This window comes from Rhipicephalus sanguineus, chromosome 3 (genome assembly GCF_013339695.2).
Source record: "Rhipicephalus sanguineus isolate Rsan-2018 chromosome 3, BIME_Rsan_1.4, whole genome shotgun sequence".
NCBI lineage: Eukaryota > Metazoa > Arthropoda > Arachnida > Ixodida > Ixodidae > Rhipicephalus > Rhipicephalus sanguineus.
Genome location: NC_051178.1, coordinates 149,079,247 through 149,091,621, shown reverse-complemented (window position 1 = coordinate 149,091,621; position 12,375 = coordinate 149,079,247). Strand labels below are relative to the sequence as shown.

The 12,375-nt window shown below is 44.4% G+C and overlaps 1 protein-coding gene across 1 annotated transcript in view; it reads left to right on the top strand.

Annotated features, from left to right (window-relative positions):
* Positions 1-338: 338 nt before the first annotated feature.
* The window catches only part of LOC119385958 (3'-5' RNA helicase YTHDC2-like), a gene marked incomplete at its 3' end in the record, with an annotated part of 36,820 nt that continues 24,783 nt past the window's right edge, over positions 339-12,375 (top strand). Inside the window, 9 exon segments of the mRNA XM_049414172.1 lie at positions 339-510; positions 609-699; positions 1,413-1,606; positions 2,863-3,056; positions 4,072-4,238; positions 6,114-6,216; positions 7,103-7,259; positions 10,660-10,714; positions 11,316-11,494. Of these exon segments, the coding sequence (XP_049270129.1) occupies positions 411-510; positions 609-699; positions 1,413-1,606; positions 2,863-3,056; positions 4,072-4,238; positions 6,114-6,216; positions 7,103-7,259; positions 10,660-10,714; positions 11,316-11,494 (1,240 nt within the window).

The following is a 12,375-nucleotide window of genomic DNA, read 5'->3' as shown; positions in this document are numbered from 1 at the left end:
CGGGTGATCATGTATTGGCCTGTATGGCTCCATAGAAGAAAGAAAATAATCTTTTCTTTCCTTCAAGTATCTCTCAAATAGCGGTATCAGCAAGCATAAAGGAAGGCAAAAAATTCATGTTTGCAGTGTGCACTCAGCAACACAGCAACCAACTCACCGCACACAACTCAGACGCGGACGTAAACATGAAACAGTGCGCTTGCTTTTGCTGTCTGGCGGTTAAACAACAACATTTACGCTAGTCACGTGCGCACCACAACATTTTAGAGCGCATTGGCAAGATAATTATATGAGGTTTAGTTGGTTCAGTTTTTCATCTGGCAACGTTTGCTCTGCAGGGCGTCCGTGATCCGAGGCGTCTTTCATATGATTCGAGCAGTCAGCTGCTGACAGCTCGAAAAGTATCTGAGATGACGCGAAAAAACAAGAGAAATGTTGCCGTCGGGGAAGCGTTTCGCATAGCCGTCACGACGGCACTTCAAAAGTTCTATCAGACTGAAGACCAGACAGGTTTGTCCTCAAGTAGCCGGCACTCGTACTGCAAGTGTGCGAGCGTTACCGTTACTCTGGAGCGTCCTGCGCACTACAACGGCTTTTCTGTTTTGCAGAATATGAGTTTCCGTCATCGTTCACGGCTGAAGAGCGAGCTTTTATTCACAAGTACTGCCAGACACTGGGTATCAAGTCAAAAAGCCGAGGGTAATGCGATTATATCGTGCTTCCCAGTACTGATGTACCGTTGATATACCAGAAATGCGCACTGTTCCACAAGGTCCATTGCTTTGTGGGCTGTGCGCGGTGCTGTTCTTGTGGGTTCAACCCACAAGAAAAAAATATTTTTGGTAAATTCCTTACTCGAATAGTCAAAGCTGATGTTCCGAGCATGTCACGTCTTCTAGCGACACCTTACTTAGTGGTAACACATTCTAAAATATGTGAAAAGCAACAGGAGTTTGCTAGGCAAGCAACTGTTGTAAGGACCGCATCTATGGCACATGTAGCGTGTTTATGCGCAGTGCTTAGTCGGATTAGTGAAGTTTCCAAAGGGTGATTTAATACGCCATCATTTCTTGTACCTAGCCACTTCAACTCGCCCATCACTTCGTTTTTCTCTCATTGTCAAAATTTGTCTCATTTCTGTCTTTCCACATCATTTTGGTAGCCAACCTTATCTCCTTCTGCCAGAATAAATTGTTGCCTTCCTGCTGAGGTAGTTCTAAAGGGTCATTATGTGACCAAATCACTGTACTGTTCTTTCTTGAACTACATATCAATGTTACAAATGTGGCCATTCCTTAGCACGTTGGGTAACTCAAGACTATGTTCGTTCTCTCTGCTGGCAAAGTTCAAAACCGCTTGATGCAACAAGTAGCCTGTGTTACGGACAACACGACCATTGTTCTCTTATGCAGGAAAGGATCGAATCGCTTCCTTACTGCCTACAAGAAAGTCGGTTCCACCATAGTTCAGGCTGACGCTGGGTTCAGTATGGGACCCCTCTCGTGCCGATTTGCCATGCTGCTTCTGCAAAAGTTTCCGGTCAATTCTCACGAGCGCCAGGAGCTGTTGCCTCCCACCGAGCGAGAACGCCTCGTCGGTCAGGAAGGTGTGTGTCCACCAGTTTCTTCCCATATTGTTTCCTCTAATCATTGTAGTCGTGTCAGTTAATATTCTTAGAATTTTCGTAGCATGAGACAAACTGGCTCACAAGCAGGGCTACGTGTCTCTAGGAAGGGTCGTGGACTAGCATAAACTTTGGACCCAATTAATTGAAGTCAAATGGGTTCTCTGTAAGTATCAGATCACACATGCTCGGTGAAGCAGTCACTAAAAAGAGGGCTGAGGGGAGTACTAGAAAAACATGTACAAAATGATCATTTAACTACAACATTCCATGAACTAAAATTCTATTTTTTTTTTATTCATGCATGTTTTACCCTTAGAAGCAATATAAAACTGGTTTAAATTGATACTTCATGAGTTAGGGAAATTACCGCAGCGGTGGCTACAAGCGTCCGCTTCCAATGCGGGAGGGTGCCGGGTTCATCCCAGTGCCGACCGGGAACCCACGGTTTTTCTAAAGGGGTAGAGGAGATACCACCTGGCGCTCGGTTGTTATGGGTACTACGAAAGGTGGACCCATAAGGTCTGCAAAGACCCCTGGGCGCACCTTAACCCACCACAGCCTTGGTGAAATAGTTGAGCATCCGCCTCTGCTGTGGGAGGCAGAAATAAAAATAAGGTACTTTTTTTTAAATTGGCGGCATGGGACTGGCGGTTGCCGCCAATTTTCACAGGGTGGGTGCCCTCCCAAGCAACTGAATTATACTCTCATGAAATTAGTGGAAAGCTTGCACTAGTCCATGGCTCTCCCTTCTCATCTTCGTACATGTTGCACAGTGTCTTTTTCTAAGCATAATGAGCCAGCTAAGCCTGCTACAAGTTTCATTTTTATTTTTCTCGCTCCTTGCTTGCACTTGGCATGATTTGCTTAAGTTGTCTGCTGTTTAGGTGATGCGTTCTTATACATCTTGCCAAGGCAGGTCGGCAAAGCGAGTTCAGCATTCCTGAAGAAATAGACATTGTTCGCATTGTGCCTGGCTAGCCAGCAGTGGAGAAGTTTACTTTCTCTGGCATACTCACAACTGAACATTTTAAACTGGAGTAGTTGCGTTGCGTTTCAGCTGAATGAAATGAGACAGGCATGCTAGCATGTCCAACGAAGTGACTAGCCGCAGCAAGCACAGCACCGGGTTGGTTGGCAAAACATGGGCCTTTGCCCTGCAGTGGGCGTAGTCAGGCTGATGATGGTGCTAATATGCATGCTTTTGTGGACTCCTTTCCTTTCCCTGGTGCATGCAGTGCGTGACGTGAACCGCACAACAGCACGGCTCAACTGTGGCATTCCCCAAGTTCCACCACGCTGTGAGGGCACCCTGGATGCCCAGCGCCAGCGCCTGCCCATCTGGCAGAGCCGCCAGAAGTTGCTGACCACCATTGCCCAAAATCAAGTGACCATCATAATTGGAGAAACTGGTTGCGGCAAGACCACTCAGGTGATCCAGCTGTCACGTGTGCACGTCGAGCTTGTATGGATACATCTTTTTAGTGGCACCCACTGCACTTATTTTGTTTGTCTGCTTATGTGTTTGTGTGCGTGGTTTCATTTGTAGTCTTCCATTGCAACCGACTTGTCCCACTCTTGTCAGGGTCAAGTACCCATGGTTTGCAGTAATGCATTTATTTATAACTGTGCACATAGTAGTCAATTCATTCCTTCCTTTACCGGCGAAGTCGAAACAGTCAGTGTCTTATGGCTAGTGCTCTATGAAAAAGAAAACTAGACTTCCCTGCATTGTAAAAATTATCCTGCATGCAAGGATTTTCAACAAAGCATGAAGCTTGTGCACATGATATTAACAAAAGGTTCAGCAGGATTGATATGTCTTGCCTTGATCCTATTTCCTCTCTTGCCTTTAACAAACCTAATTGATATCATAAAGATAGAATGCACACTGATTACTTGGTTGTCCATTCACTTGACTGTTCCTGCTCTGTGTTCATTGCTCTGTCTACTGTCCAGCCCATTTTATTTCCTTTTTTAATGTATTTTGTTGTGACTTTCTCACATCACTTTTGGCATTGTAGTTACAGCCTCACGCTTTCTTCTGTATTTGTTGCAGTAGTGTAATATGTTTTGTGCAGTGTTGTTGAAGTTTCTTACAGTGCAGTGAATCTTATAAAAATTTGATTGTTCTGATTTTGCTGCAGTTAAAATTTTGTTTGTAGGCACGTACTCGGCGAACAGAATCAGGCGAGCAGGGCAATAAGAAAGCCAGCCAGCACTGTGAATGTGTGGCTGCCCATGTCCTGTAATAAGCTATCCTAGAAATCAAGAGCTCAGCAGTAGACCCTCACTGACGCTGCCTGGAATGTGTTGCTCACTTTAGCCAACTGTGTTGGGTGTCTGTACTGTCTGAGAATTCACACTTATCCCTTTATAGCGAATCCTAATCCGTGTCCTTTTGCATTTCTTTGTAATCGGGGTTTGTTTTAATGGGCTGTGTGCAGGTGCCTCAGTACCTGCTGGAACAGCACAGCAGCCTTGGTAATCCCTGCCGCATTGTGTGCACTGAGCCCCGGCGACTCGCTGCCGTGGCTGTGGCTGAGCGAATTGCTACAGAACGGAATGAAAAACTTGGCCACACTGTGGGCTACCAAATACGGCTGGAGAACAGGTTGGGCTAATAGAATGTCAGCATCGTATTTTCAGAGTGATGAAAGGTGTACAGTTAGGTTGCAGGCAATACCATGAGACATAGAATTCACTTTAAATTGATATGAAGAGAAACATTCAAATCAATTTAGGCTCACAAAATAGTACTCTTTTTAAAGTTCGTTGTTAGTATTTGTCAGGTACAAGAACAGAAAATGAAGACGACACTAATTTTCCGTGGTTCTTGATTTCTTTTTTTTTTTATGTTTCTCGAGGAAAACCCTGCTCCAGTATGTCGTTGCAATGTAATGCATTTTAATGTTGTCTTTCTCATATTTGAGTCAGTGAGTTATCAAAATGAGCCAAGTTTAGCTGAAAAAAAAATGTTCAGGACTGATTTTGTCGAACTGAAGTTCTTTACCATGCTGTCAAAATCTAAGCGCAGAGGCATCCTTATAAATTGCCTCCCTCGAAATGCAGCTGCCATGGCCAGTATCAGACCTGTGACCCCGAAGCTCAACAAGACAGTTCCATATTAAAAACTAAAAAATAATCTTGGCTTTAGCATGAGCCATCTCATTTTGACATCACTGGAAGCTGGTGTGGGAACACCAAGCTGTCACCAACAGCCACTTTAACAGCAGAGTTATGAAAGCCGACCGTTAGTCCGTTCAGAGTGAACAGAAAACTGTCATCATCATGAACCGGCACACGCTCTCTTTGTCCTCTTCTCCGTCTTCGTCTTCTTCTTCATCTTCTGCTTCGCTCCCAGAACAAGTGTGCTGATTTGTCCGCCGTGGGATGCGATAACTTTGATGGGCCAGAGAACAAGTACGGAGAGAGAAAGAAAGAGGGAAAGAAAGGGTAGAAAGTCAGAAAAAGATAGACAGAGAAGAAATAGACGACAGAGAGAAAGATATAGAAGAAACAAACACAAAAAAAGATAGAAAAGAGAGAGCAAGAAAGAAAGAGTGTGAATCAAAGGGAGAGATAGAAAGAAAGAGGAAGCGAGAAATGGAGAGAGAAAGAAAGGGAACGAGAGAGAAATTAGATGGGCAGAGAAAGACAGAAATAGAAATAAACAGAGACAAAAAAAGACAAAGAAACAAGAGAAAGATAAAGGATAAAAATAAGGAGAAACAAGGCAGGCCACCCAGCTCCGCACTTCCTTCAGGCTGGACACCACTAGTGCAAAGCTGCCATAATTTTTTTTTTACTTTTACATTTTGTTTCTAGCTTATAAGGCTTCATTTCATAACAATAGTGGCTTTTGTAGTGTTTAATAGGTGCTTAGTGTTTAAGAGCTTATTTGTCCAAAGTAGCGCTAAGTGCTAAACGAACCTGTGGCACTTTCATTAGGGCAGCTCATATTACAAGCATATAATGCAGCGCATTTTCACGGTGTTTTTCAACTTGGAAGCATTTGAAGGGCTGGTTTGACTACCACCTGTTGACTGGTAAATTTAGCTTCTCTGTTTAGGCCTTCAGAAAAACTTATGTAAAGGAGAAAAAAGTTGCCGTAAGTCATTTAGGCAAGCTTAGCTCAGTTCGCTACGATGTTCTTCCACTGAGTACAGGTACATGTTGGAACCCTAGCTGTCATGGCCGGATGAAACGAAATGCAGTAGCACTTATTTACCTAGTCTTATGTGCACATTAAAAACCCCATGGGGTCAAAATTAATCTTGTACCCTCCACAACTGCATCTCGTACAGTGTGCTTTTTCCAAACGTTAAATCCCACAATTACTTTTTTTTTATTATCTTACTCATCCATTCACTTGAACGCCACCTCAGTTGTATGGGCTATTTATTCTTCAAAACCAACGTGTTACATTATTTGTACTTTGGCAGCAGCATGTGGGACTGTCATAGTAAAATTGGGCCCTTTATTGCAGGGTGTCGCCCAAGACTTTGCTGACAGTGTGCACTAATGGAATCCTCCTGCGCACCCTCATGGGAAACGACTCTGCAATGGCAACAATTAGCCACGTTATTGTGGTGAGTATCAGAGCTTCATTGTCAGTTACTTTAAGCAGTGCTGTGGTCGAGATCCTTATGTATTTGTCCTTCCTGTATTTTGTTTTTTGTGCGTGTGTGTATTTCCTGTTATCGAGCTTTGAACATTGAAAGTTATACAACTATTGCACAAATTTGAGCACTGAAAAACTTATGCTTTTTATGCATTTGTCTCTGTCATTGTGGATTTTGTAGGTGCTGCCTCCTTTTGCCAAGTCTTACAAAAGGATGTGGCAAGTTGAAAGGACGAGTTAACCTTTAGGCGATAAAAAGGGATTATGATATGCACTGAGTGGTAGGCATGGCACAAGCCACTACAGCTTAAGCGATCAGGGAATACATTAGGCTCTATGGGATTCGGTTGGAGATTTGTCGCAAGTACGTTTTACCCATCTGTAGTTTTAAAGTTTGTACATATTAACGAGGTTTTACTGAAGCCAATACCACAGCCACCGGGGTTACTTCCATTCAGGCAACTGACTTATCGCCCTTCCAGTGCTGTATATCTCAAGCTCTGAAAGGTTGAGCAAAGCTAGGTTCATGCATGTTTATCGTTAGAGCTGTGATGGGTACTGAAATAAAAATTATTGTGCACACATAAAGTAGCCCAGTTGGTCACAATTAGCCTAGAGTCCTCCAGTAAATCATGTTCAATACTCTAATCTCAGTTTGGGCACTTAATGCAGCAGAATTTAATTTATATTAGTTTTTAATATTTTCAGTTTCCTTTTAAATCACAGAAATGTTTGCTCATTGTGCTTGAGTTCTTTTTCTTTTTTCTTCTAGGGTTAAATTTATAAGCATAACCATGTTACCAACACTTCTCATATACTGCTTTTATCTGTCCTTTTTTCTTTTTTTTTTTTAGGACGAGGTTCATGAGCGTGATCGGTTCACCGACTTCTTACTAACTGTTCTGCGGGACTTGCTTCCAAAGTTCCGTAATCTGAAAGTTATTCTGATGTCCGCTACCATGGATGTAGAGCTGTTCATCAAATATTTTGGCGGGTGTCCTGTTGTGGAAGGTATGTTTCTCTTTAATTCTTTATAGCAGCAATATGTGTGCCATATTTCAATCTGATTAGCACCTGAGATTATATTTTGTCAAACTTAATGGGGACTTCACCTTGTGTCGAGGTTAACTTGGTAACCATCATCATCCTGTAATCCATACTGCAGAGTTGCTTTCATTAAACCTTGTATAGATTGCATTGGATGGGTGCACTGTTTTGCACAAATTTAAAGTGAAAAAAAATTTCTTTTGGTGCTTTTTGGTTCGTGACAGGCATAGGTTGGCAAACTCACTCATGAGTCGACTCACTCAGGCTCACTCAGACACAGATCGAGCCATGAGTCTGAGTGAGTCCAGGTGAGTAATATTATTGCGATAGCAATTATATGGACACTCTCGGCTGATTTTTGCCGTCGCCGTCATGCCCCGGGTATGTAGATGTATGTATATGTACAAAAAAGGCAAAAAAAAATAAAGCAGAAGAAAAAAATTCCGAAGCACCCGACCGAGGATTCGAACCATCGACCCCTCGTTCCCCAGCCTGCTGCATTAGACAACTCAACCATGCCCCATGCATGCGCCTGCGAAATAACGGCGAGCTATTTATATTAGAGCTGTGCGAATAGCAAAATTTTAGGTGCGAAGCGAATTCGAATAATAAAGATTGAGTGCGAATCGAATCGAATAATTTCGAATAATTTTCGAATATTTCTCAAACATTTTTCGAATAATTCGAAGTGAAATTACAGAAAAAGTTGCAGAGGATCCCTAAGTATGTTCTTGTGAGATAGCAACATGAAAGTGTTTCTTTTCGCTAGGTTGATGAAGCGCTGGTGGGGTCATATTTCATAGTTGCCTTTCTTATCAAGAATGAGGCAATGTAGAGGCCGAATTGTATTTATGTACATGATTTGGTGCAACCAAAGTGTTGCCGACAACACTTTACACGTGATAGGCAGAGATGCCATTTCCTCAGCCTCTCCTTTTCTTTCAACTTCTATGGAAGGCCAACTGATGTGGCAGACAAGGGTGTGCTCTCTTCAAGTCCAGAGTTCCAAATCTGCCTCGTAGACGTCGATATATAAGAACATCTGAAATTTTGGATGCTAAAAAGCTTCAGCGTCCAATTTTTCGGACTTCCCGCCCAAATTTCAGGTCCAAAACATCATTAATTGAGCCCCCAACTCTGCCACATCTTTCATCTCTATTGGAACCAGCGTTTTCTTGAGTTAACCCATATATGCCCAAATTCAGAAAAAATGACTAAACAAATATGTTTTTCACAAAAAGTGTACTTTTACCCTCTAAAGAAAGCACAAGTTCTTTATTTACTGCCAGGTAAACGTAACAGTGTTTTTCAAGCCGTCTTATACGTATAGGAAACTGGGCATTATGGGTACTATGTGCGGGTGTGGTAAGCCTTGAAACATTTCACGTGCACACCGACATTGCACTTCTTCCTCTCCATGACGTATTTCATACAAAGCACGCGTTTGTCCGGAGAAAGCGGTCGGCATTTGACGTGCACTGCTTGCTCTCGATGGCGACTTTCACACAAAGCACGCGTTTGCCCGGAGAAAGCGGTCGGCACGTGGCAGCATGAAAAGCAAACAATGTCTAGGCTTGCACACGTTGAGAATGAGGCCTGCTTGATGTGCTGTAGGTAGAGCTAGTCATCAGCTAAAAAAATAGCGATGTTTAGAGTGCATCAAAGAAGCGTCTATATGTAGGACACTGGGCATATATGGGTTAATACATTTGCGACCGTAGCGGAGCTTGAAAGGCAGCTTTGCCGCAATACGGGGGTGTGAGGAGGTGAAGCATATTGAAAATCTAGGGACCACTTCCAACCGGACTTTGTCTCTTGCCTAAGTTCGACCGCAACGGAGCTTGAAAGGCAGCTTTGCCGCAATACGAGAGTGTTATGAGGTGAAGCATATTGAAAATCTGAAGGGGTCACTTTCAACCGGACGTTGACTGCATTTGTCTTTGAGAAGTTCGAATAGTTCGAATAGTAAAATTTCAGTGCGAATCGAATAGCAAACACTATTCGAAAAATATTTGAAATTTCGAATATTCGCACACCCCCTAATTTATATACACCATTTACCGCTGGTGGTAAGCAAATCTCGGAGGAGCTTGAGCGTGTTTCCTATCACGCAACGCTCCTAATTTTCTTTCAACTTGAAAACTGCCCTTGAGACACGCACGACAAAGATGCCCTTTTCTGTACCCACTCGTGATGTGGAAGAAGAAAAAAAACCAATGAACTGCGGGCACACCTTGCATCAGACGCCCCCATGTGGCAAGAAACGCAGGAGGTCACTCCACGCGCCGCAGTTTAAAAGAAAAAGAAATATCTAAGAGCATCTGATTCTCCATTGTCGACACTTGCAGACGCAACGCTCCTTATTTTCTTCTCGAGCTTCTTCTCGTTCTTCGTGTGACATACCAATTTCTTGCTATTGCATTCATTGCTTCGCCCTTGTGGCGAAACTGTGACTTTTTAAATGCGGAGCATTTCTTAGTCGCACCTGCGGCGTCGGCCGCCGTCCACACACCCACTGCACATGCTCGGCTCGTCTCGTGCCGGCAGCAAGCCTCTCCTCTCCCTCCCTTGCATGCTCGGCTCGTCTCGTGCCGGCAGCAGGCCTCTCCTTCCTCTCCGTCCCTCCCTCCTCTTGATCGAACGCGGGCGGTGTGTATATAAGAGGCAGAGCGCACGTTCGGAATTCAGTCAAGGGCGTCTTTACTTGGCTTTTGCTTGACTTGACGCTTTGCTTGACTTGACGCTTTGCTTGACTCAAGTAGATGCGATGGAAGCAACAGTACCTTCAATCAGCATCCCACCACTCGTTGAAGGCAACGTTACCCCACCCTCACCGTTGTCAGCGTCAACAACAGCAAGCAACGCAGAAGACAAGGCTGCAAAGAGACGAGCAGACGACACTGAACGCAAGCGTTTGAAGCGAGCTGCGGACCCGGAACTTCGTGCACGCTGGAGCCGTTCAAGTCGTACATGGTGTGCGCATCGTGTAACAGTTAAGCATTCCCAAACCATACCCATTTACGCAACATTCATGCGATACCCCCACCACTATGCGGCGCATTTACTCGAGTTCCCCCCGTGGGAAGATGCGGGCGACTTTTTTTTTAGTGAGTCTGAGTCCGATTGAGGAATATTTTGGTGAGTCTGAGTCCGAGTGAGCCCTAAGGGCAAAATATATTCCATTAGTGAGTCTGAGTGAGCTCCACATTTTTTGCTGACCTGTGGTGACAGGTATGAGTGCATACGCTAGTTTGATGCATCCCCATTGCAGTTGTACCTGCAAATTGTGCATTATTTTATCACTGTGCCCCACATTTGATCTACTGTCTCAGGTCCTTTTTTTTTTTTTTTTCTTCTCTTCCAGTGCCATCACGATCATACGAAGTGAAAGCCTACTTTCTGGAGGATGTCTTACGACTGTAAGTGCAATTCCCTGCGTATACATTGTCAGCTCAAGCTTGTGATGTAAATTTGCTCTCGTCAACTTCCAGGCTCACGCTCTTCGCAGGCATCAGGGCACATAGCACTTGGGATGCATATCTTTCTGCGTAGTGTGCTCCTGCATGTTTGCTTTATTAACGGGCATTTTGCCGATTGATTTGGGCAAGTTAAAGAGAAAAAAAAAGGTTGTGCTGTGGGAAATGCTGTTGGCTGTGTGCAACAGATATACAGGTTGCGTGTGGCTCGGAGACTGCATGTTTCGAGAACACTTGCTGAAGCCAATATACTAAGCTAGGTCTTTAGCATGCGCGTTCCTTGTCACATGATTATGTCACGTGGGCAATTGAGAAGAGAAACCGAAATCACTTTCTACAGCAACTCTGCAGACAAAACATGTCACACATGTTCAAAAACTGCGCGTCATGGTTCAGTGACATTCCTATCATTACAACCAAACGGAACTAAGAGATTAAGTTTCAATGTCTGCTTTTTTTCCCATTTCTTTTGTAATCTTATGCTTTCTGTTTCTAACCCTCATCACCTGAAAACGGCGTCGTGATGTTCGGAAAATATATGCAGAACGGGGTACACCAGCCAAGCCATGCTGAATCTGAAGAAGAGCAAGCCCCGAGCTGAGCAGCAGAAGGTGCAGCTTGCCAAGTGGTGTGATAGTAAGGGCATAACCACTACTAGTACTGCCCCTTCAGCTAACAGACAGTCGCCTGAGGAGAAACAGGTATGCACGGGGTACCCTCAGAGCTGAGTATGTAGAACAGACCACTGTTTCTCAAACATTGATACCTAATTTTTCTAGCAGCATCAAAACCATAATTGATATTTGTCACATTAAGAAGGCAGTAAACTTGCAGCTAAAGGGCACATTCTCCACATTTATTATTTATATTGAATTTCTTGCAGAGGAAAAATAAAAGCAAATACAGTCAATGTCCGATTTTTCGGACTCCCTAGGGACCGCGAAATCGTCCGAAAAATTGGGCAGTCCGAAAAAACGAATTCATTGCTTTTTTATTCCACTCAAACAGTCAAATCGCCACAGCCCCGTCCGAAATAGCTTTAATGCCTCCCAGTACACTTATCATGCATTTTGGTGCGCGCCCATGCTCTCGCAATTACATTCGGTACCTGCCGCGAACCCGGCTTAACTGCGTGCGAGCCGCCACTTACAAATTTGCGTCTCGCGATGAGCACCGCTGATACCAGCAAAGCGCGGGATAGATTACGGCTCTTTCACATGGAGCATTTGGAAACCATGACGCAAAACGCAAAGACTGTGGCGGATGAGCGGACGACTCGTCCGGCTTTCCCCGATGCGTGTGCGCACGTAAACAATGTGCACACGCATCGCCGAATCTCCGCCGATACGCAGCATTTGCTGCCGTGTGAAGCCGATCATTTCTAGTTGTGTGCAGCACATCGCCAACTAAGCTGACGCCGTCACTGTACTGTTGCTGTACCGTACGCACGCATTTGTCATGAAAGGGTTCGTGATGCCGACTCCGTTCCTGACCGCACACGGGCGCGGCAATGGCGAGCTGTTTCGTTCGCGAAGGCAACGCGTCTGTGCGGCGCACTTCGCGGTCTCGCACAAAGAGGCAGCGTGATGGCGGCGCGGCGCGTT